Source organism: Lonchura striata, chromosome 1A, assembly GCF_050655825.1.
Source record: "Lonchura striata isolate lonStrDom1 chromosome 1A, ASM5065582v1, whole genome shotgun sequence".
NCBI lineage: Eukaryota > Metazoa > Chordata > Aves > Passeriformes > Estrildidae > Lonchura > Lonchura striata.
This window is the reverse complement of record NC_140741.1, coordinates 73,789,806-73,815,054: the sequence shown is the minus strand read 5'-3', so window position 1 is coordinate 73,815,054 and position 25,249 is coordinate 73,789,806. Positions and strand designations below refer to the sequence as shown.

At 48.0% G+C, this 25,249-nt stretch overlaps 1 protein-coding gene across 4 annotated transcripts in view; it reads left to right on the top strand.

Moving 5' to 3' along the window:
• Positions 1–25,249, top strand: part of PLXNA4 (plexin A4) — a 476,129-nt gene that overhangs the window by 357,205 nt on the left and 93,675 nt on the right. For all 4 annotated transcript variants that reach the window (XM_085569917.1, XM_085569916.1, XM_077783705.2 and 1 more), the window contains exons 8-10: positions 958–1,057; positions 3,926–4,040; positions 20,573–20,773. In XM_085569917.1, the coding sequence (XP_085426043.1) occupies positions 958–1,057; positions 3,926–4,040; positions 20,573–20,773 (416 nt within the window). The remainder of the gene's footprint in view (positions 1–957; positions 1,058–3,925; positions 4,041–20,572; positions 20,774–25,249) is intronic.

Sequence of the window (25,249 nt, the reverse complement as noted above, 5' to 3'; positions counted from 1 at the left end):
TGGGTTGGAAGGGCCTGAAAGATGATCTCATTTCAACCCCTTGCCATAGGCAGGGACACCTTCCACTATCCCAGGTGCCTCCAAGTCTCATCCAGCCTGGCCTTGGACACTTCCAGGGATCCGGGGGCAGCCACAGCTTCTCTGGGCACCCTGTGCCAGGGCCTCACCACCCTCACAGGGGAGGATTTCTTTTTAATATCCCATCTAAATCTGCCCTCTTTCAGTTTAAGACCATTCCTCCTTGTCCTAGCACTCTGTGCCCTTTCATAAATAGCAGGGAAAGGGCCACCCAGGTAAATCTTGAATTAAACCTGGGTCACTGCACCCACTGATTGCCCTCTCTGAATTGTGGGAAGAAGCAGCAGCTGACTACCCAGCTTGGCAGAAAAGGGATGGGGAAATGGTGTGGAGGAGCTGAGGTGGAAAGGGAAAGCTACAGAAATGGGTGGATCCCCCTGGAAGTGCAATGGATTTCACATCTCACACTGACACGGGCTCTTTGCAGCCACAGGCTGAGGGGAATGGAGCTTGGGGTGAGTGGGGTGAGTGAACATGGAATGTCCATGTGCCCTTTTTTTCTGGGAATGTTGAGTGAACCAGCAGTATGGAGCAACTTTAAGGACAAAATTATATTTTAATGGCCTCCAAATTCCAGACATCTGCACTCATATTCTTTGAGCTTGGCTTTCCTACATTCAGTCACCACATTTTTGAAATTAGACCTGCTGTCACCCTCCAGTCCAGACTCTGCTACGAGGCACAATAATCTCCAGTGGCAAAGATGTACTGTGGGAGAACTGAGCTCTAGAAGGATTTTATAACCCTTTCTACATCTACTGAGGACAGCCCAGCCAAGGTGCTGTGGCACAGCTCCAGGCTCAGGCTGGTGGCCTGGCCAGCCCGGCTGAACTGGGCTAACAAAGCAGTCACACCCTGATGTGCCTATTTTGTCCCCAGGTGACCATCACATTGTCCAGCTCCAGCTCAAGTCCAAGGAAACGGGGATGACCTTTGCCAGCACCAGCTTCGTCTTCTACAACTGCAGCGTCCACAACTCGTATGTTCATTTCCTTTGGTGCCAGATTCTCATGTGTCCCTCAGGAAGATGTTAAATGTGGAAGTAACCAAGGGCTGGGGTCACTTGTGTGGTGGCCAGAATGGTGGGTCCCTCCTGAGATAGCTCAGAGTGTGGGGACCACTTTTTCTCCAGGCAGACCATCAAATTAGGAGCAATTTGCCACAGAATTGAGTCAAAACTGAATTGTGCTTTCAGCACATTGCCCCTTTATCTTTCTATTGTTCATTTTTTTGTGGATTTTTGGCTCCTCATATGCATCCCCAACCCTCATCCATGCTGCCAGTCCCACCAGCAGTCTGCCCTAGATGGTTAGCATAGACTTGAACCCTCCAATCTGGAAAAATAAAGTTTATTTTTCCTGCAGGATGTGCACTGAACCCAGCTGATTCCCTCAAGACCACGTTACCCATGATGTGAGCACCTTCCCTGCCTCACACCCCATTTTCCTGGGCTTCAGCTGCCACCCAGGGCTGCTCAGGAGCTGTCCCAGTGGAGCAGACCCACAAATCCCTGCAGAAAGATGTCCTTGCAGCAGGCTGATCCACCCCTGAGCTCTGTCCCCACCACTGAGCCGTCAGAAGTGCCAATAGCAGATAATTACTGCGGCTCAGCAATTCACAAGGAAAGGCAAATCTTATTTCCATGTTCCTGCTGCTTTGACAAACAGTGTCAGAAAGCAAGTGTTGAGGGAGGGGGAAGAGCAGCAGAGATGGTGCTGTTAAATATTTATGGCATGTTTTGGTTTCTTACTTGACAAACTATAATACGCTATCCATTTTTAATTCGATGTATCAGAGCAAGCACTTGTTACCAATTTGAAGAATAAGTTGCTGTACCAGAGCTGAGAGTGGATTGGGGTTGAGTATGATTTCCCAGAGACAGGAGAGAGGGGGTGTGTCAGCCTGTTGGGCTCACACAGGAGCTCTGGAGTTTTTCTCTCCTGCCCATTAAAAACCCAGTGGCGTACAAGGATCAGAATTTACTTCCCTGAAGTCTCCTCAAGGCACCCTCCAGGTAGTGCAGCTGCACAGAATCATAAAATTATTATGTTTTAAAATGCGCTCTAAAATTGTTAAGGTTGGAAAAACCCTCTAAGGTTGGGCCCTCTAAAAGCCCAACCTAAAGTTGTTAAGGTTGGAAAAGCCTTTGTAGAATCATAAAATTGTTAAGGTTGGAAAAGCCCTCTAAGGTTGGGCCCTCTAAAAGCCTAATCTAAAGTTAAGAATGGAAAAGGCTTCATAGAATCATAAAATTGTTAAGGTTGGAAAAGCCCTCTAAGACCACCAAGCCCAAGACAACCAGCACCACCACCATGGTCACCATTAAACCTTGTTCCCATGTCACTTCCAGGGATGGTGACTCCACCCCTGCCCTGGGCAGCCTGTTGCAGTGCTTTACAACCCTTTCCATGAAAAAAAATCCTAATATCCAATCTAAACCTCCCCTGGCACAGCTTGAGGCAGTTTCCTCTCATTTTGGCACTTGTTACCTGAGACAAGAGCCTGACCCCCCTGGCTGTCCCCTCCTGGCAGGGACTTGTGCAGAGCCACAAGGTCCCCCTGAGCCTCCTTGGCTCCAGGCTCAGCCCCTTCCCAGCTCCCTCAGCTTCTCCAGACCCTTCCCAGCTCCATTTCCTTCCCTGGACATTCTCCAGCCCTCCCCAGGTGTTTGTCGTGAAGGTCTCCAGAGTGTGAATGACCAGGGCCGTGCAGAGAGCTGGGTTTGGTTGCTGCTGAGCAGACATCACATTAAATTTAAAGGGAAGTGTGATGCAGGCCCAGCGAGTGCTGTAACACAGCCAGGGGAGGTGTTTGCACCTCTGACTGCACAGCCCCAGGGGCACAGGAGAGCAAACCCTTGTAAGATGGAGGGAACGGCTCTTTGCTGCACCCAGAGGAGGTGATGCCCTAAATATTCCCAGGTATTCTCCAGTAGTCTTTACTTCTCTTCTGACATTAAAAAAATATGAGTTAATATGTTGTCAGGAACCTCATCACCCTGATCAGAATTCACACCAATAAACCTGTGGGACACAGAGGGAGAAAATTCCCTGCTTCATCTTTGGTTTGCTGGCTTTGGTACATCCCAGCTTGTCTCTGGCCTCTGTGTCATATGTGGGAGAATTAACCAGACTGGATTGTTGGTGCCCAGGGCAGCCTAAATACAATAAATATTTATTATTCCTCTAGTTGCAATGACATAAATGCAATCTAAATGATTTAATAATTTTGAGACATTTGAGATACCAGTGACAACCAGCTCAGGCCAGAGCAAATCCAGCACCATCCTGCTGGTGTTGGGTCAGAGCAAAGCCTGTGTCCTCCTGCAAAAGCAATATTTTCCAGGCTGTGCTTCCCTCTGGGAAAGGCTGTTGGACTGGCTGCCTAGAACAGAGGCCGGACAGAGTTAGAGAATAAAGAGGGGATTTATTAAAGGCCTTCAGCAGATAGATGCAGTGCAAGAGCCTGGCAGAGGCTACACCCAAGATGGACCCAAGATTAACGCCAGTGATGAGTTTTTTTGGGCAGATATAAGTTTGGCCTATTGGCATATCAGGGGTTAATTGTCCAATTACACCTTCAGGTGATGAAGCCACATTCCCCCAGTTTGCTTCTGCCAACTCATTTTTGTTTGTGCTTTTCGAGGTGAGGTGCCCTTGGTTCTCAGGCCCAGAGGGATTGTTCTGTCTGCCCAAACTGTGAGGAGAGCTCCCAAACACTGCATGGAGTTCAGAGTGACACACTGACGCAGCACGGGATCTGGGAAACATAAAATCTTTATTTTATGGGTGCTGAAGGCCTCATCAGGACCCGGGTGGCCGAGTGATTGCTCTCTGTGCCTTTGCAGGTGCCTGTCGTGTGTGGAGAGCCCCTACCGCTGCCACTGGTGCAAGTACCGCCACGTGTGCACCCACGACCCCAGCTCCTGCTCCTTCCAGGAGGGACGAGTCAAGATGCCTGAGGTAGGCATGGATGTCCCAGGAAAGTCTGGGATGCTCAGGGCTGATGTCACCTTGTCAGTCCATAAAGCCTCCTCCACCTCCTGTCCCACCCTTTCCCTCTCCCTCTGCGGGGATCTCCTCTCCCCTCTGCTCTGCCAGACCCCCAAGGATCTGCTCCCTCCCTCCTGCACCCCACGGTGTAATGTGGGAAATTAATTTGTAAAACATTCTCAAAGCCTGACAGAAGGCTGGAGTAGGACAGACACTGCTGAGAAAGAAATGGAGCTAGAAACAAGTTTCAAAGGGTGGCCTTAAATCAGACTGGGTCCTTTGGAGAAATAGAACTGTGAAAGATGCACTGCAGCAGGACTCACGAGGGGCAATTTTAGATTATTTGGCTTTAAGGCATTGAAAGCATGGTGTGGCTAAAGCTGACAGACCAAGAAACACTTATAATGTATTATAATTAAGAAATAATTGGTTTCTGATTGTGATGGCGTGAATTATAACATCTGTATTGTCTCACCCTTCACGTAAGAATGAAAATGGAATAAAAGTTTATAAAAACACCTCTCAGCTGCCCCATCTCTGGGTGAGAAAAGGGCATAATCCAACAGTGTGTGACCTTGGAAACTCATCACAAACTCCTGGCACCAAAGGTTTGGGAAGAATGGGAAAGCTCCAGGAGAGAAGGAGGTTACCGACCCCAGGCTGCTGAGACCTGGGGAGGATTTAGGGCTTTGGCCACGGGTTCAGCAGATTCCAGCTGTGTTTGGAACACCTTTGGGGCTTTGTGGGTTTGGTGCCTAATGGCAGATGCATCCAACTGCCCCCCAGATTGCCACTGACTGAGCTGAACTGGAACTTGTGTCTTAATGCAGAGCTGCAAATGTGCCTGGCTGGTGTTGTAACCAAGGAGCCCTTGCAGGCAAGGAGAATACAAATGGGAAGCCACTTAATTCCTTCCTGATCCCACATGTAGTGTCTTTATACTGCTGTGACATTGCCATTCCCTCCCACCCCTTCTGTAAATGCTGGTTGAGCTGTCACATTTGTGCTGGTTGAGATGTCCTGCATCAGACACCCTGACCTGCTCTAGCATTGGGAAAATCCATAAATACTCATGAGTTCTCCATCTACCAGGACTCAGGATTTTCTGTAGAACTACTGGCAAACGTGCCGAGGAGCTGGAGGGTTTGATGCCCTCAGCTTGGTGGTGCAGAGGTGAGGAAAGGCAGCCCAGGGTTATTCCAAAGCCTTGTCACACTTTGGTCAGTCCTTCTGGCCACAGATTTCTGTCCCATCCACTCCAGGCACTGTGGGGACCTAATTTTCTTTCTGTGACTCTTTGTCTCAGTTTTGCACTGTGCAGTGTCACCACCACCAGCCCTGCTCTCCTCTGGTGTGCCTTATGTCCCAAGCACAGGACTCACCTTCCCAGCTCCCACCTCTCCTCCCCGCCAGTCCCCTGCGCAAAGTGAAATTCCTACAAACCTCAGTGAATCTCTTGATCCACCAGAAAGGAGATTATGAGAATTATCCCAGTTTCTTAGGGAAGGGACAGGGGATGGAACAGCCACTACTCTTTGTCCTCTCCCAGGTGTTGCTTTGCAGAACTGGGGAGGAGGCAGGAATTCATCAAACTCTGCCTGTTTTTAGCTTTATCACCTCTCTTCTGTTTCTGAAAGATGTCCTCTTCAGGAGACAGCTCCATTCTGGGGGGCTTTGTCAGCAGAGTTTGCTTTTCCTCTCTTCTACCCCCTTTAGCAGAGAATTCCCTGCTAAGCTTTGTGTGCTCCCTTTCTTACTTGTAAAAGTGAGATTTTTTATGGCAGCAGGAAGAGGCACAGCCCTGACCTTGGAGAACTGATCTACAAGGCAATGACAGCATCATGGATGTTACCCAGGTCATTGCTAATGGGGGCTGCAGCATTTTTGTGCCTTCTCAGGGCACAAATGGGATCCCATTCCCCTGGGATACAACATTTAGAATAATCTGCTAAGCTCAGGAGCTGGTTTTGCTGTCTGCTCCACAAAGGAAGGATTGGAATGACAAAACCTGCAAGGATAAAGGCCTTGCAACTCCAAAAACTTTCAGAGCTCTCTTTGTGCCTGGCAGTGTGAGAAATGCCCTTCATCTTCAGGGTCCTTCTCATTCCTTCTGTGTGCTTGTGGCTCTCAAGGGCTGGGGAAGGATGGCATCACAAGTGCCCTCTGACAAACAGAATTACAATCACTCTATGGCCAGAAAGGTTGGGTTTTTCGATTTTTTTTTTCTAAAATGGCACTTTGAAGGAATATCTATCTCCCACATTTCTCTTGAAAGCCATCTTCTCACTGACTCACTGCTCACCAAAACTTCCAGTGCCTATTTTTTACTGTCACCTGTAATTCTATCATTTTCTGTCCTGTGCACTTGAATTGATTCTCTGAACAATAAAAACCACTCAGTACCTTGAAGAAGCCAAGTCTGGCTCCTCATTGCCAGCCCAGACCTTCACCTGCTCCTGGTGATGCAATGTTGGTTGACAAGACCCAGGTCTGTTCCCGTCTTCAGCAGAGCTCAAAGTGCACCCTCACCTTGAGTGGCTCTATTTTGACTGGCTTCTCATATCCATTCTCCTTTCAGTCCTTTCCTCTATCAGCATTTGGAGGTCTGGAGGATGAGGAGAGGGAAAGCTTTGCCACCACCCAGGCATGAGTATTTCCTTGTCTGTGGTGTTGATGATTCTGAGATTGTACAAGTCTCTGTCTCTCAGCCCCCTGCCAAAGCAGAAGCCATAATTGGTCTGTGCTGGTTCCAAGGTTGTTTATTCTGTTTATCTCTCACATGTTCTGCTGCCCTGCCCAGCTCTGTCCTGCAGGGCAGCGTGTGGGGCTCTGCCCTCAGTGGGATGTTACAAACATTAAATACCAGAAACTCCCTGGGCTGGATTTACAAGAACGTGCCAATATCTGTCACCTACGTTGGACAGTGTGTCCCCAGCCTGAACCAACAGAAAAATGCCAACACCACAGTGAGACATGGAGGGCATGAAGAAGGAGAAAAAGGACAAGGCACACCCAATTTCCTCCATCTTGTCCCCTTTGGACCCCTTATCTAGAATCCTAAAATTTTACTTTTGCACCTGTGCCACACTTAATTATTCCTTATATCAAACACGCAGAGCCTGTAATTGATCCTATGAGATTGAAAACTCTTTTCCATGGACAGAGATCACAGACAGTGTCTCTGGGGGCTCTGTCCAGGGGGGTTCTGGACCCCTGCCAGGGTCCCAGACCTGCCAGAGCAGCCAGAGGGAAGCCCTGGATTCCCACACCTGCTAAGTAAATAATGAGGAGGTGCTGATGGGAAGCATGGGGTGGTTGGACCATCCCATTTGTTGTCTCTCCATGAGTTTACTGAGCAGATTAACTTGGGCATCTTTAACTCGGGCATCTTCCCAAAACAAATATTGGTGCTACTCTGTCACATGGACCCATGCCAGAAACTCCTTCCCTCTGGAGCCATCAGTGCTGGCACACCAAGCTTTCACCCTCCCCATCACTGTGGCCTTCACCTTCTCTTGCTATGCCCACCCTCAGGTGACTTTTTTTTCCTCTGTTTGCCTGTACAGCCTCTTGCCATCCCGTGGGAAGAGGCTTCTCACTGTCCAGATGGCCTGGGCTGCAAGTGGGCTCATTTGGGCTGGCACCCTCACCCCTGGGCCAGTCTGGAGTGCTCTCAAAGGAAGGCTGTGCCCTTGTGCCCTCCTGACTCCATCATTTCCTTAGTTTGCCTCACAATTTTCTGGACTCCCACAGGCTCAGCCTTTCATCTCCACCTTATTTGTGTTCTCTGAGAGGATCTTGGAGTTTTTGCTTGTATTTCCTTGTAGTGTGAGTTGCTGGTTAGTGCAGGGTTCTGAATGGATGTGAGACTGATCCAGAAGGACAGCAGAAAGGCTTTGGCTGCGACCCACATTGTCCAGAAAATGCTGTTATTACCTGCCATCCAAGGGCAGCCTTTGAATTGCCTTGTGGATGGATGGGATCAGCCAGCCCTGGGCTGGGAATGGCAAAACAGAGATGGAGAAAGGACAGAAAATGCCTGTTCCCTCTCCATCAGCTCTGAGATATGACTTTCTTACCTGCCACTTGTCAGGTGAATCACTTCTGTCTGTAGCAGATCTGGATCAGCCACTCTGGGAGCTTTGGGAAAGCCCAGGTTTGCTCCAGTGAAGAGCTCCAGCTTAGTCATAAAGCAGGAGTATTTATGATTATGGCACTGATCTTAATCACAGAGGGTTCATGATGCCCCCAGATGATTTGTAGAAGAAATGCTTCACCTTGGTGTGTAATTTCCCTTTACAGCAGGTTCCTGAAAGCCAGACCCGCTCACTTGAAATATACTGAGTGACTTCTTGCTTTAGAAAGGGGATCTGATATTGTTGTTACTGAGGCAGGAAGGGAAAGCACGAGGGAAAAAAGGACATTTTAATACTGGAGTGGATTGTTGTTGCTGCTGTTGTTGTTTTTCCCAAAGAGCTGATGGCAAAGTGGAGAGAACTAATTTCAGAGATAGAAGGGAGTGGACTTCTGGGGATTTTTCTTTGTCATCCTGTCTCTGCTTTTGACATCTGCTGCTGACCAGAGCTAAACTCAGAGTGCAGGCTCAGAGTCTGAGCACAAAGCATTGCATTGCAGGTTCCCACTCTGAGATCAGCCCTTACCTGACAGTCCCCAAGCAAGAGAGCTCAGCCACTTCTTCTGCAAGTGGGCAAGGCAGTCAACAAGAACTGGAGGGAAACTGAGGCAGGAGGTGTAAAACAATGGATTTGAGGGGCTCCAGTGTGACAGGGGCTGTAGAAACAACACCTGTCTCCTGATATCAATTACCCAATGCTGATTGCCTCTTCTGTCTTGTCTCCATTCAGACCTGCTCTGATCCAGGGAGAAGTGTTCATGTCAGTGTTTCTGTATAAGGAAGGGATGCTGGGATAGCCTGCTTGAGTTGATGGGATAAAGGAATAAATCTCTTATTTGTGCCTTTTTCTCTATGATGAACATTATCTTGTTCCAGGCCTTGAAAGGATTTTAGCTTTGTGTAGGGGAAAAAAGAGGAGGGAAAATGACACAAGCCAAAAGCAAGCCTAGATAACAAATCTGTTATTCACCAGGTTTAACAGATACATAATAATTTAATTACCTTGAAGGAGGTTTTCATCTTTCCCTGCTCAGCCAACATGTGCGTGCATGTGTTTTTCTTTCTCCCCCAAACAAGCCTTTCATTAAAAGGATTTTCATCTGTGCCTAAAAAGGGAAGAGAAGAAAAGATCTCACACCGAGGTGTTTTATGTTGAGTTGTACGTGCTAATGACAGCAAAGCCCACCTAAAAGGAACAACTGTTCCAAATATTCGTTTGTCAGGAGTGATGGGGAGCCCTGGCAAGCAGCTGCTGAGGAGCAGAGCATGGCTTTGCCCCTGCCTTGGGCCACATCAAGAGATGTCCTGGTGGCCTCTGCACTGGTTTAGCTCTGCCTGGCTGCTGGTCCTTCTTGGGAAGGTGTTTGTTGGGAAAAAGGGGTGGAAGGAAGAGGGGGAAAAGAAGGTGGAGGGTGATGATGCTTGAACTGACAGGAATCTAAGAGGCATTTGGATAACGTCCTTTATAACAGGCTTTAAATTTTTGTAAAGTCCTGAAGTGGTCAGGAAGTTGGGCAGGATGGTGGTTGTAGGTCCCTTTGAACCGACAATACAATATTTTATTCTGTTCTGCTCTATTAGGTCCATTTGAACTGAAAACTATTCTATTCTATTCTATTCTATTCTATTCTATTCTATTCTATTCTATTCTATTCTATTCCATTCCATTCCATTCCATTCCATTCCATTCCATTCCATTCCATTCCTATCCCATCCCAATTTATTTGTTTCATGTCCATGTGTCCTCATCATAGACTTCGTAGTAAACTCAGCAGTTCCATCCTCATCCTGCTGCTCCATCTCACAGTCAGAGGGGACTTTGCCCCAAGGCCTCCAAAACCCAGGCAGGTTTCCAGGCCCTTCAAATGTCTTGGTTTTGCCCTTTTTCCAAGGTGCAGAAGGAAGTCACAGCACCCACCTGCTCCCAAAATGCACCCCAGTGACCTGGGTGGCTGCACTGGGGAGGGGACAGAGGACCTGCTGGGCCATCGGGTGAGCGTGGCCAGCTCCTTGCTCCCTTGCATCAAAAACCCTTCTGGTGATGCATCTTCAGCCGTTGCTGTGGCAACTGCTGGGTTTTCATCCCTCTCCTCTTTCCAGCTTCCCTTAACCCATCTAGAGAGGCGAGTGCTGGAAGCCTCAGCACGGGGAAAACCCAGCCCTGCTCAGATGAATGTGCCTCTCCTTTCTCAGGGGCTGCAACGACAGCTCCAGCCAGGCCAATCCCAGAGCTCCAAACCCTTTCCTGGCTTGGCAATTATGCCTTCATTTATCCTGGCACCTGTCTGTCATTAAGGGGAGGGTGTGAGGTGGAGTTTCTATGGCAACTGGAGGCAGCTTGCTGGGCAAGGCAGGGGTGATGCCTTGAGAAGGCTGACCTAGAACAGAGGCTGGGCAGAGTTAAAGAATAAAGCAGGGATTTATTAAAACTATCTCCTCCATGGATCCACCTTGGGCAGCACCAGAGCCCAGCCAGGGCTGCACCCAAGATGACCCAAAATGGTCCCAAAATGAACCCAAGATGAACCAAAATGGTCCCAAAATGAACCCAAGATGACCCAAAATGGTCCCAAAATGCACGAGCGCTCCCGGGGCTCTCCCTGGGATCAGTTCTGCTCCTTTGGCACCTTGGAGTTCATTCCCATTCCAGCTCCAGCCCATCAGTCCCACCCTGCTTGTTTTTCTCTCTCCAGCCCACGGTGTTTGTGCTCCTGGGCTGAGGTTTGGATCATTTGTCCTTGGTGCCCAGCTGGAGCAGGAATTGTTTTGTGTCCCTGCTCTGTGCACAGAGCTCACCATCCCATCATGTGAAGCTCAGACCCACACACTAAAGCAGCACAGAATCTGAAAAATATAAAAGCTAAACCCTGAGACATCAAGGGCACTGGCAGCTACCCCATGCAGATAGGATCTGCACACATTTCGTGGCACCTGCAGTACAGGGGGTTGGCGTTTAGCATTTATTTCACTCCTAGAAGGGTTTCCAAGGACGTGTGATGGAGTTGGTCTGCTCTGCATCATGTCCAGGGAAGGTAGGGGTAATCCAGGAGGAGGCTGCAGCTGATGGCTTGGATCCAGCTGTGCCTTGGGACATTTGACATTTCAGGCTGTGGCATTTCAGCCCCCATCCATCATCACAGCACTTTCCCAGAAAAGGAGATGTGTCCTGTAGTGGGTACATCCTCTTCAGAGGGGGTGCTTCAGATAATGATGAGAGGAAATTAAATACAGAAAATGGAGGCTGGACAAAAAGCTCCCCTTTGTTCAGGGAGTCTTGTTAGAGCATGAAAATGCTGCTCAGAGCCAGCGTCAGAGGCACAGATTTGATTTCAGCAGATGAGAGTTGTATTTCTGACTCTGAGCTGGCTTGGACATATTCACCTTTCCGTGCCCCTGATTCCCTCACACCTTCTGATTTGGGCAAGCACTTCCAGCTAATAGGTGCTTGTACCATCTTTAGTTCCTGGAGCTGTGCTCTCACAGTGGGGGATGCTCATAGAAGCCTTTGAGCACGTACAAACAAATTCGATCATTTGCTGTTTGCCAGTCATGGTGACTTGTGCTGAGGTGAAGAAGAAGAAAAGTATGAAGAGGCTTCTTCTGTTATTTTTGGGTATCTTTTGCCATCTCTGAGCCTTTCTGTCCTGCAGTCAGCCAGCTGGCAGGGGAAAAGGCTGGTAACTTGTTCCGTTTCTGCAGTAACTTTCAGCAGAATTTCAGAGATGTATTAATTCTTAGAATCATAGACTGGTTTGGGTTGGGAAGGACCTTAAAGATAATCTCATTCCAATGCCCTGCCATGGGCAGGGACACCTCCCACTATCCCAGGTTGCTCCAAGCCCCATCCAGCCTGGCCTTGGACAGGGTTGTGGCACCCACAGCTTCTCTGGGCAACCTGTGCCAGGGCCTCATCATCCACAGAATAAATAATTCATTCTTAATATATATCTCATATATCTAGTATTCAATCTATTTCTGATCATTATGGTGGTGGATCTTCAGGAAATCTGTCCTGCTGCACAACAGCTGCATCCTTCCTCCTCTCACCAACCAAACCACCACAGGATCTGAGAAATGATGGGAAAGGGCTTTTCTGAGAGCAGTACATCCTACCTTAATGCACATCTTGTTTTCTTAGAGCTCAGCCTCACCTTATGAGTGACTAATCAAGGACCTGCTCGTGTGATTTCAAGGAGCAACTCAGGGAGCTTGGTTGGAACGAGAGATACAAGAAACATCTGACACTCAGTACTGTGTCCCCACTGTTTTTCATAACAGTTGGGCTGCTCATCTTTGTCGTGCAGGATTATCTATCCCACAGGACAGAGTGATCTCAGAATGCAGCAGGGTAATGTTCATCTGTTCCCGCCAACACAGCATCCTTGAAAAAACACTGGCAAGAGCTTATGTTGTTTTGAAAGCCTAGCTCTGTGCAGTGCTATTGTAATGCCTCAAGTGGCTACGGGGTTTCCTGGCTCTCTGGATATCTGTCAGGATGGCTGGGATCCCTGTGGCACCCTGCAGTCTGAGGGAGGAAGGACAATTCCCCATTCAGACAGCCCAGGGTGATGTCTTGGCTTGGAAGAATTTGCTTTTCTCCATTGTAGCATCAGCTGCATTCACTGCTTTGGGGGCTGGCCAAGGAGGAACACTCAGGATGTTGAGGCTGCAGATAAGAGGTGAGGCTGGAATGTGTCTCCTGCCTCCGTTGGGACATCTCCAGGAGCCCACACCCTCCTTCCCTGTCTGCTCTTTGAGCGTGAGTCCATTTGCTCTGGTTTGGGTGTTATCTCATGCTGCCATGGATCTTGGGTGGGAGGGGATGATAAGAGCTGTGATATCCTGGTCCTGACCTTCCCACTGTGGAAGCCAAGCTATGTTGATTCCCTGGGCTTCCATCCTGGTTTCTAAAGGAAGTGGGTTTGCATCAACGTGACCTCTGTGCAACCTCTGGCCCATCTGTTCCTCTGTCTCCTCCATCCACTGCCAAACTCACTGACCATTCTGGGCCTCCTTGGGCCAAAGTTTGGAGCTCTCAAAGTCCCAGAGAGTCTGGAGTTCTCAGGTTCTTACTGACTCTGTAAAAATTCACAGCTTTAGAGGAGAAATAGGTTTTCAAGCCTCTTAGGAAGAAAGCTCTACAGCTTGGGCTCAACCCTCGTTAGACCCCAGAAATCCTCATGGGAGAGTGTTGTCATGGGAATGTCTCCCACTTCTGAGGAATTCTTGGTTGGATAATGTCCCTTATGTATGCCAAACACATTTCTTGACACTGGTTAATAATGAACTTCATTGAGGAGTGACAGGTCAATGTCATTATTGTAGAATCAGAGTGATTTGGGTTGGAAGGGACCTTAAACATCATCTATTTCCAACCCCTTTGCCATGGGCAGGAACATACATGGATGTTCTTGTGGCCTTCTGGTAGAACTCCTTATAGAAGGACAGAAAGCTGGCTGGGAAGGGTGCAGATTCATATAAGCATAATTAGAGAAGGAATTAATTACTGTTTAAAGAGCTGCCTGTGCTCTGCTCCATTCCTTCCACATCTTTGCACAATCCAGTTTTCCTCTGTGAGTTGTTTGGAAGAACTCTCTTACTAAACGCGGGTTTTCCTTTAACAAAAGACAGATTGCCATGTAAATACATGGCTTTCTTGTCTCTGACACACACACCACCTCCCTCAATGCACATATTCATATTATTTATGATTTCCAAGCTCAGGAAGCATCAGGACTGTGGTTGCTCACATGTCCCCAGTAGCCTCTTTCCAGTGAGCAGATGGACCTCATGACAAAACCATCGACTATTTTTGTCACTAGTCCACTCCCCTAATCCGGTGACCAGAAGGCTCCTGCTCTCTGGATCATTACTTCTCCTTCTGAGAGTGTGTCAAAGCAGCAAAGGGCTGAAAGAAAGCTAATGTTGTGTCTCTATTTAAAAGGGATAAATGTGGCGCTTGGATAATTATGGCAGCCTGACCTTGATCCTCATGAAATAATGGACCAGCTAAGAAAGACTCTATTAATAAAGAATTAAAGGAGGGTAAAATCATTAATGTTCATCAGCAGTGATGTGTGGACTGACTTCAGAGGCAGAACAGTCCTGGGTTAGGATCAAGCTCTGAACAGACCTGGGTCATTTCCCAGCACTGCCTGCATGGCCTTGGGGGAATCACTTTGCTCCCAATCACCAGGGGTGGGCAGTGAGCCATGGCAGGGAAGGTTGGTTATCTTCATTTAGATCCTGCTTTCGAGCAGCCACTCTCTGGTGATCAGCATCACTCATCACTCCCCAGCCTTCACAACACCGAGGCCAAGGATCCAGGGCAGCTGAGCTGATGATCTCCTGTCCATCAGTGAGGAGGCTCTGCAAGAGGTCTCCAAGAGAAACTTTGGATGTCCCATCCCTGGAAGTGTCCAAAGCCAGGCTGAAGCAACCTGGGATAGTGGAAGGTGTCCCTGCCCATGGCAGGGGTGGAACTGGATGATCTTCAATGTCCCTTCCAACCCAGCCCATTTTATGACCTCCTGGTCTCCCTCCAGCTGTGGCATCTGTGTTCTAATCTGTGCAATGAAATCACAGAATCTCAGAATAATGAGGTTGGAAGAGACCTCTAAGATCATCAAGTCCAACCTATTCCCTAACATCACAACTAGACTATAGCACCAAGTGCCAAGTCCAGTCTTTTTTTAAACACATCCAGAGATGGTGATTCCACCACCTCCCTAGGAAGACAATTCCAGTATTTTATTATTCTTTCAGTGAAAAATTTTTTTCTAATATCCAACCTAAACTTTCCCTGATGTAGCTTGAGACTGCGTCCTCTTGTTGAAATGTGCAGCTGCCAAAGTGCACAGAGCTAAAACAGGGCCAAATCTTTTCCTTAGCCCAGCCACCAGCCTCCAGGCCAACCCCCTTTTGCCAGGCACCAGAACCCCTTGAAATGCCTGACAAAGAGAGCTGGAATTTGCTCCTGAGTGTGTGGCAGATTCTTAACTAGAAAGGAGCCACCAGAAGTGACAGAGATGCAGGGACTCAATTATTCCTTTGTTGTCTCTGCAGATGTTTACACTTCCCATAAATCCTGTTGCTTTCTCCTCATCAGCTGCCTTTAAAGTTCGGAGCATTTTCCTCATGTATTATTACTTTTGCTGTGCCAATAAATAAGCACACCATCAATCAAACTAACAACACTGTAAACTTAGGAAGTGCAGATAAAATATATGGTGCATTAAAAAATTCGTTGACCGGGTGAGCTTTTTTCGGAGCTGGTTTGATTGCTGCTGGTGCCGATGTAAATTTGGGGGAAGTATATCCAGAAATTTATGGAGCTTGGATTCCTGCCTACAAGGCATTGACCTGATTCCACTTTATAACATAATAACATTCCCCAGCACCGTTTGTGTAAATTTTAAATATAATTTTTACGACGTTAAGAATTAGTGGTATAATAATGTAAACATGGCGTGGACTGTAACTCACCCCTTCTCCTCCTGCACTGGGGATGGAGAGCTCCTTGCTGCTTCATTCTCCAGATGATCCAGGATCTGGGAAGCTGTGCAGGAGTTTAAAAGGAACCAGCTTGGCAGCCCTGGAGCCCTGGGTTTGCAGCAGTACAGGGGGTGACCCCGTGTGACTGTGCAGAGGTGTGAGAGACAACTTCAGGAAACAAATTCCAGGCAGTCCTTGCTGCCTCTCATTTGTAAACTTACTTTTTTCCTGTGTTTTAGCCAGGTGAAATCTGATTTCTCCAAAGTCACTGGAAGGTTAAGGGTTTTTTGCCTCTCTTTTGCCTGTTTTCCCTCTCCTTTTTCTCATTCCTTGCTTTCCTTTTCTTTTGCCTTCCTTGGTCTGTTTTCATTTTGATGTTATTTTTTTTTAAATCTACTTTAATTTACAGAGCATCCAGATGCTGTGGTCTAGATATCTCTATAAAAAACCCAATCCCTGCCTCTCAACTCTTACCCTCTTGACTTGATTACAGCAGAGTGGGTGGGTAAAAGCCAGAGGGAACACAGAGAAAACAGAACATTGCAGCTCGGCAGAGCAGATGAACAAAAGATGGATTTATTTACGTAATATCTGAGTAAATAACATTCTGAGTTTCATTCCCCAAAGGGCCTGAGTGAGTCAATCTTGGTCACTGCTTAGATTCACTGTGTGGTCATTCTTTTTTCAGGCAGGATGCCTTGGATAAGCCACAAAGATGGTTGCACAAAGATGAGGGATATTGAAAGTCTTAAAAAAAAAACCCTGTAAAGTTGAGGATAAAGAAATGGATTTTAATGGCAGAAGAAAAGAGGAACTGGATGCTTTGAGTCATGATGGAATTAGTGCTGGAATGAAGTAAAGAAGGAGCAATGAAGGAATTAGTGGTCTGTTCCTGAATGGAGGTGACTTCTACTCTTCTGGGAAAGGGAAGGTGAAAACCCATTGCCAAGGGTGGAGTTTACCTGGGCAGTGGTGCCCCCAGTGCCCTCAGCCCTAGGTGAGCTTTACTTTCCTTCCACAGAAAGTGGAGATCTAGCTAATGCTGCCAGGGATCATGAGGGAGGAGGATGAAGGAAAAGCTGGAAAGGTTCTTCTGCCCTCTGGGGTTTTTATTGGTCTTACATCAGCCAGAATTATTGATTATGCCTCACTTTCTTGTGCTGAGTAGCTGCAGGGAGCCTTAGTGCTGGTGTTCCATGCATGGTAGAACCACTGAACCCTGTGCAATATCCCAAGGCTGTGAAACATCCTTACATGGCTTTTCCTAGGAGAGAAACTCGGGGTATTTGATCAGTCTCCAGCCTATACTGGGGAAAGCACAGTGAAACCTCCATGGGATCATAACTCTGGAGGTATGAAGCACCCCAAAGAAACCAAAATAATTATTTCAGAGCTAAGACCACATGGCCTCAGAGAAGCCTCCTCGTCCTCTTCAGCAGCATCCTCACAATGGCTCTCACTGGAGACCAGCTTGGGCTCAGTTCTGATGGAAGCCATAATACACATGTGAGAGAAAAGGTCCTCATATTTCTGAGACTTTTATTATTCCTGCAAGCCACAACAAAACACATTTTCAGGCACTCTATGAGGAGTTATAAATAAAGAAAATTAAACTACCATCGACCCAATGAGTACAGCTCATTTCGTGCAGTGTTTTCACTGCAAAAGCTCTCTGACTTGGTAATTGGCAAAATTTTGGTGATGTGAGGTGTGCATCACTGCTGATACCAGTAATTGGCAAGGGTGAAGGATATTATTTTAAATGGACTGACTCATTTGAAAGCATTCAAGAACTGGAATGGAGCTACACACACAGAATGAATCAACAATGATTCTCTGGATTGAGAACCAGCTCCCCTTAGAGTCAGGCAAAAGATTTAATTTATTATATACCAAAGGAAAAAGGGGATGGGATTTTGCCTGTCCCTGGTGCAGTTTTTGTCAGTCTACGATTTTATTTCCCTTACATCCTGTGAAAGCTGTATTTTTCCAACCTGGGTGATGTCCACAGCAAAGGAGAAGGGTGAAAAGAAAGTGTCTCCACTGAAAATGTCCAAAATAACTCTTTCTCACAAAGCCTTCTGCTTGGCTCTACTCAGGTCAGCTTGATGTTTTACCCTCAAAAATACAAACCTGGCCAGGCACCCAAAGCTTGACACAGGCTGCAAAATGAGTTCTGTGTTTGAATCTGAACCCAGAGCCTGGTCCAAGCTCTGAGGTTTTATGCAGTACATCACCCAATGAAATTGCCTTTTCCCCTCCCCGTTTCAATTAGAAAGAACATTAGGTCAATCAGATAAAGCCACATTGGGAGGATTTCCTCTTTATGGCGCTTGCCTCTTCAATTATCTATAATGAACTTCCTCACAGCACTGCAAAGCTTTTTATATGCAAACGAACCCTGTTTTGGGGCTGCCTCAATCAGGGCTTGTTAATGAACTTGAAACAAGTGTTATCGGAAAGGTTACAGCACCAGTGGTGGAGGGGGACAGGATAAAGGCACACAAGAAAGACCAGGCTGAAGAGCTGGGATTGGCCTGCAGGTAACAGAGTGGACTATCTCCAGCCTCCATGCCACAGCCCCCATCAGAGGCTTTTCTCTGTGACACATATCAAGTGAGGAGCCCGCTCCCGGGAAACGGCTGCTCGGCGGCAGATAGGGCTTCCCCACCCTCCTGCCCCACTGATTCCCTGTGCCAGTGCATCTCTCTCTCAACCCCTGGAGCTGGGGAGGAAAAAAAAACCAAGGAAAAGCTGCTGCCAGTGTCGTTCCTTGTGCCAGGAAAAAGAGAAGGAGCTGAGGCAGAGGCCCCAGGACATGTTGTGTGGGTGATGGGGAAGGGTCAAGGGTGTTGAAGGTACCCAAATGGTGTTTGCATGTGGTATCTGCTGGTGTGATCAGTACTGAAAACTGTCTAATATAGCCTAGATCACCTCCTTCTTCTGCCCTCTGGGGTTTTTATTGGTCTTGAATCAGCCAGAATTATAGATTATGCCTAACTTTCTTGTGCTGAGCAGGGAGCCTTAATGCTGGTGTGTCATGGTATGGTAGAACCATTGAACTCAAGCTTGGGAAGACTTTCCAGATGATTAAGCCCTGCTCTTTTATCAAGAAAAATGCTTCAGTGCCGCTTTACCCATTGTGTTTCAGCATTAGGAGCTCCCTGGAGAGGCTCCATCACAGAACAGAGCAGCAGCGAGGGCAGGGAGTGCTGGAACAGGGTGTAGCTCCTCAATCCTCCACCCCCAAGAGTGCAGAGGGTGACAGTGATAAAGCTCATCCCTGCATTGCAGTACCCCATGGGTTTTCCACCTCCAGCCCTCCCTCCTTCCAGCCAGCTCAATGGGATGGCCTGTTAGGCCTTGGCAGCACACATCAAGCCAGGCCTTGTGTCAGATTATTTTAGGCAAAGAGCCACTGGATCCAAGGTGGTTCAGCTCCACCCAGCTCCAGTGGCCGTGCGTGGCTGTCCTGGTTCTGGTGCCAGCCTGGGCAAGGCCAGTTGAAGCCCATCACTGGCTCTCAGTTACTTCCACCATGAGCATCACCCTGTAAGTGGGGATGAAAAATCATCCGTCAGGCTCCTCAGTCTGGCACCCCCTTAGGACAGACCCCCAGATCCTCTTTGGGACTGAGGAAGGTTCTGGACTTCACTGCAGGGATGCATGAGGTGGTTACTGGATTTTCTGCCTGCCCCTGGCCAGGGATGAGCTCACACCCTCCATGTGATGATTGTTGGCTCTTGTAATTCTGTCCCTGCCTGGTGGAACTACAGGTGTCACACATCTCATCCATTGCTTTATCCCACTCAGCTCTTTGCCTCAGTAAGATGCTCCCACCTTCTACTCTGAAAAGATCCCAGGCTCTCAATGAGCCATAAATTCTACTTTTGAACCCTTCAGTCCCTTTCCCTACTTTTCTGCCCCAAATCAGTAATTTTCCTCCTGCCCTCACCTCCAATTCCCTGTCTCTACTAGAACCACCTGGACCTGTCTTTGATTTTGGACAGGACAGGCAAAGGCTGCAGTAATTTCCTAAAGAGCTGATATTGCCCCAGAACCCATGGAAGGGACATCTTGCAGTTATCTGACTGTGCTGTGAAGAACCAGAGCATGGCCGCTCTGACTAATTAAGCTGTGCTAATTAATGAAACTTTAAATGCAGCCACCTGCTAGGTAGCTTTGGGTGCTCAGAACTCACCTGTGTGAGGGACCCATGAAGAGGAACCACATTAACAACAGCCACTTGGCATTTCTCCTTTCGTGAGCCAGTGGAAAGCTTTCCCAAGGGATCTCCATGCTTTTTGTGACAGTTGTTTCTTGGCAGCTGGGTCTTGAGCTCTGTAATGAATATTTTTTCCTCTTCTGAGCCAAAATAAATTCTCTTTTTAGCAGCCCTGACTCCATAGTTTCCAACAGGTCTTGCTGGAGCTGTGCCTTTTTTACAGTGGTGTGTTGGCTGTTGGGAACTGAAGAATTGTGCTCAGCTTTTTGCTTTATTCACTTTTATCATGGCATTGTGACTGGGTTAAATCTGTGGAGAGAACATGATTGCTTTTCTATTACCTGAATAAACAGAGCAGGTATGAAAAAGCACCAGAGATGGCCTCCCTGAGTCCTGGAGGCTGAAATAAGCCAGGGAGATAGGAAAGGAAAGGTCTGTGAAAGCAATCCTTCCTCACCTGTTTATCTGAACCTTCCCAGGGATGCTCCTTGAATAGCTCTGTAAGAACCATTCTAAGAAACCAAGGCCCAGGGAGCTGCCAAGGCTTTGTAATCAGGCGAACTGAGAAGGTTGGGAAGCACCACGAGACTTTTCCTGAGGCTGGGAAATGCAGGTGCTGACTTGGTGAGGTGTCTGCTCTCTCCCCAGGACTGTCCCCAGCTGCTGCAGGCCGAGAAGCTCCTGGTGCCCGTGGAGGTGATCAAACCCATCACGCTGAAGGCCAAGAACCTGCCCCAGCCACAGTCGGGCCAGCGGGGCTACGAGTGCATCCTCAACATCCAGGGCAGCGAGCAGAGGGTGCCAGCCCTGAGGTTCAACAGCTCCAGCGTGCAGTGCCAGAACACCTCGGTGAGCTGCAAGGGACACACGTGCCCACAGCACTGTCCCCAGGGCATCTGGGGTGGTGTCACAGCCTTTCTTACCTAAAATGTTTGCTCTGGAGGAAAGAAAGCTCAAGGGAGACTTTATTGCTCTCCAGAACCACCTGGAGGTTGTGGTGATGTTGGGGTCTGGCTTTTCTCCCAGGCAGCCACTGACAGGACAAGGGGAAATGGCCTCAAGTTGTGCCAGAGGAGGTTCAAGTTGGATATTAAGATAAATTTCTTCATTGGAAGAGTGGTTAAACATTGAAATAGGGTGAAGGTAGGGGTGGAGTAACCACCCCTGGAAGAGTTCAAACGAGGTGTGGATTTCACAGTATGGTCTAGTGGACATGGGGGTGTTCAGTCAAAGGTTGGACTTGATGACCTTGGAGGCCTTTTCCAGCTTTCATGATTCTGTGGTTGTAAACACAGGCAGGAAAAGGTTGGCTGGTAGCTTGAAAATGCCCTTTTTTCTCCTTGGGCTGGCTGGTGCCACCACTCAGTTGTTGCTGCTGCCCCTGGATCCCGTCCTGAGGCTGGGCTGGAGCACCTCAGGCAGCAATATCAGCTTAACCTGCTCATATCCCCACAAAAAGGGGGTCCAGGAGGACAGGTGATGATGTCAATGTGAGAGTGAAGGTTATTTTGGGGGAGTTTGATGATAAAACACCATATAAACAGTCTGACACGTGCCAGCATGTAATGGGTCAGAAAAAGGGTGAGAAGACAGAATGCCAGAATGGGTTGGGTTGAAAGGGACCTTGAAGATCACCCAGTTCCAAGCCCCTGCATGGGCAGGGACACCTTGCACCGCACCAGGTTGCACCAAATCCCATCCAAATCCTGGCTTTTGGCTGAGTCAAACCTTCCTCCAGCCCTCACATGCCCTTTGAGCATCCTCTCTGCCCACCTCCACTTCCCCAGCTGAAGTGCAGGACCTGCGACTCTCCTTGCAAGGAACCTGTGTGACTCATGACAGTGCTGCCACCACAGTAAGGCCACTTTTGGGGACAAACCCAGTCACCTGCCAGCAGCCAGGAGCTGTGCCCACGTGCAGTGGAGATTTTCCAGAGGTTTCTCCACCAGATCCATGTCTCCAGGAATATGCATTGAGTCGTTTACATTGCTGCTACTGTGAGATGATTTATTAGTCAAAGAGCTAATTACAGGCTTTAGCCACTTCACTGCAGCTCTGCCACTCCACGCTGGGCAGTGCTTGTCACAACATATTCTGCTGCATTAAGCAGGGCTGAAGACTACAGGCAGTTCACACATTTTACATCTGTTGCAAACAAGCAACTTCCCAGCCGATGCTCTTTTACTTGTTCCTTTGTCTCCCTCCCTCCCTCCCATCTCTCCCTGATTTTCATTACTGGTTAATGACCTGTGAGCATTCAGCTTTCAGGTTAAAAATGGACAGATTGGGAAGTTAAGAGGGTATGCACATTTCCTTTAAAGTATTATTTTGAAATGGTGGAAGCTAAGGGGGAATTGTATGGTTGTGGGCAGAGATTATACCAGTCCAAAGAGTCTTAGCAGGCAAGACAGACCTTTAATGACCCTTTAGAGCCACCAATTCTCTGATACACGTAGGCATTCCAATGAATTATCTCATTTAAGGGACATTTTAAGCATAGTTGGGCTGAGTAGGAAAGCAACTTCAGCCAGCCCCAGCATCCCACTTTGCAGAACCCAATAAAAGACTGGTTTTGACAGGTAATGGTGATTATTCCCACACTACCTGCCTGCTCCATGAAATTGCCAGTGCCTGGGACTGGAGGAGTGGGGTTTGATGAGTCCCCAGATGGATTTGCTCATAGGATGCCTGAGTGCTGTGGCTGCACCATTTTGACTTTAATGTGTGTTTTGCTAAGCCAGAACACTCAAGGCTCTGCCAGAGCTGCAGAGGGTGGCAGGGCTGAGCCTCAAGCTGGTGCCAAGGCACTCCATGACCTTACTGCTGAGTGCTGGCTGCAGGGTGCTTGTCCTGTGGTTTCTGGTGGCCCAGGTGGATCTCTTTCTTCCCCAGGGAGAAAGGCTCATTTGGGAACAAAATCAACTCTTTTCTATCCTGTTTCTGCTTCTTCTCTCCCTCTGCCTTCCCCTTTCCCTCTCCCTTACTTTCCTCCTTTTTCCTTCTTTTTGCTTCCCTTGTCTTTCCTTTCCTCCCCTTTCCTTCTCTTGTCTTTCCTTTCCACCCCTTTTCTTCCATTTCCTTTTAAAGGAGCTTTGACTCTCTGATTTGAAGTCTTTCTTCTTTCTTTTTCTTTTTTTTTCCCTGAGAAATGTTATTTCATTGTTGCTTGGAATTTGTCAGACACTGAGAGAAAGAGATGTGGAAGGGAGAGACAGACAAAAGAAAGCAGCATTCAGAAGGATACAAAAAGGCAGCAGAGAAGCCCTGGCTGTTTGAGCAGGTGGCAGAGGACACAGACAATAGGGAAGGAGTGCTGGAGATCTGTCTCCATCCTGATTATTTCCTTCCCTGCCAGAATTAGCATTCAGGCAGGAGCCCCTGCAACACAATGAGCCTCTGCTCTGGGGGTCACCTGGCTTTGGAAAGAGCTGTCTGAGCCTGTTTGCAAATCGAACCAACCCCCTCTGACAGAGATTTTTTTACTCAGCAGAGTTGCTGGAGGAGGCACTGAAAGTAGCACCTGCATTGCAGGCTTGGAGAAGGTCCAGGGGAGGGTGGGAGGATGTGCTGTGATGGTGTGTCCCTGAAGGGATGCTGTCCTGCCAGCTGATCCTTCTGTTGGTGCTGCATGCCAGACCAAGCAGTCAGTCCTGCCTTGTTTCCCAGCAGGAACCCCAAGATCTGCCCCCTCCCATCTCACACGAGGCACCCAGGAGCTCAAGTTTGCCTCTGGCAGAAAAACTTCTGCAAAACTCAGGATTTTTCCTACTTTCACATGGGATATAATCGGGGAAAGAGCCTTAACTTTTGCTCTACCTTTCCTGATCCCTCAAGATTTACACCAGGGATCAGAGCCAGCTTAAACACCTTTTCTAAGTGGCTCCAACTTCAGTTAAAGATGCTCTAAGGACCCCCAGGTGTGAGCAGTCTGTCTGTCAGTAATGCCACATCCAGCACTGATGATCCCTGGGTGCTCAGCCCAGCCAGGAGCCAGATCTGCCTCTATCCTTGTCTCTCCCAGAGATATTTCATTTGATAACAGCAATAAGTCTCTGCAGGCAGCACCATTCGGGACAATTATTGTTCTTGACAAGTGGTTTGAGTCTCTCAGCTCTGGGCTTTGTCCTCTGTCACACCACCCAAGGCACACAATTATCACTCAGAGGGACCCTTCCTGCCAATCCTTACTGCACGTGTGATAGCTCTGCCAACAGCCTGGACATGGAGGGATGGGAGGGGATGAAAAGCAGGGAACTAAGGAGACCTATAAATAAGTAAGTAAAAATGTCAGCAGGAAGGGCTGAAATTGCTGGTGTATCAGGGCAGAGTGCAATCTTCCCAGTGGGAAGCAATGGGAGCCCCAGCACTTGCTATCAGCCCAGAATTATCAGCTTTTGGTGTGAGGAAGAGGGAGATGGGGAGGGCTGACCCACCTGAGCATGCCATGATCAGTGCCATTACCTGCTCTGTGGGAACTCAAAATGTCCCTCAGACATTTTTGGCTGTTCCGGGCCCAGGTCAGAAACATTTGAGACCCTGGCAGGCAGCTGGAAACAGCTGGGATTTTGGGTTTGAACCATGGAATGATTTACCAACCTTGCAGGAAGAACAGGAAGTCACAAAAGTTTACATTTTAGAGTAGAAGGAGTCACAGAGTAGAGGGAAGAATTTTTGAGTGCTGTACAGAGAGGTTTTGGTTTTGTACGTGGGGGTCAGAGGTTTAAGATGGATTTGGGATTTGGGCCTGTCCTGTCCTCCCTCTTTCTCCTTCCTTACCTCCATGTTCTTGGTGACGTTGGCACTCACAGATTGGTTTAGAGTAGAAAATCACCATTTAATATAGGGAATAGGCATTGGGATAAACTGTAAACATGTAACACGTAATGTACCATATAAAAGATAGAAAATCACCATTTAATATAGGTAATAGGCATTGGGGAAACTGTAAACATGTAACATGTAATGTGCCATATAAAAGACAGAAAATCACCATTTAATATAGGTAATAGGCATTGGGATAAACTGTAACCATGTAACACGTAATGTCCCATATAAAAGACAGCAGCAGCCCTGGGTGGGAGAGAAGAAGCAGTCGGGGTCAGAGAGGATGTCAGGGTGTGTGTGTGCCTCTGCCTGAGCTGTGAGCAAACCACAGCAGCCCCAGAAGAAAATCTTTTAGATAACTTGCAATAAACTGCCTTGAGACCCAACAACAGAGACTGCTGAGCCTTTCTTGGGAAGCTCTGGTTGGAGGAGAGACTTTTCCACCACACTGAACCCCTGACCGAGGGTGGGCTTCGACACTGCTCCAGTGGCTGGTCCCAC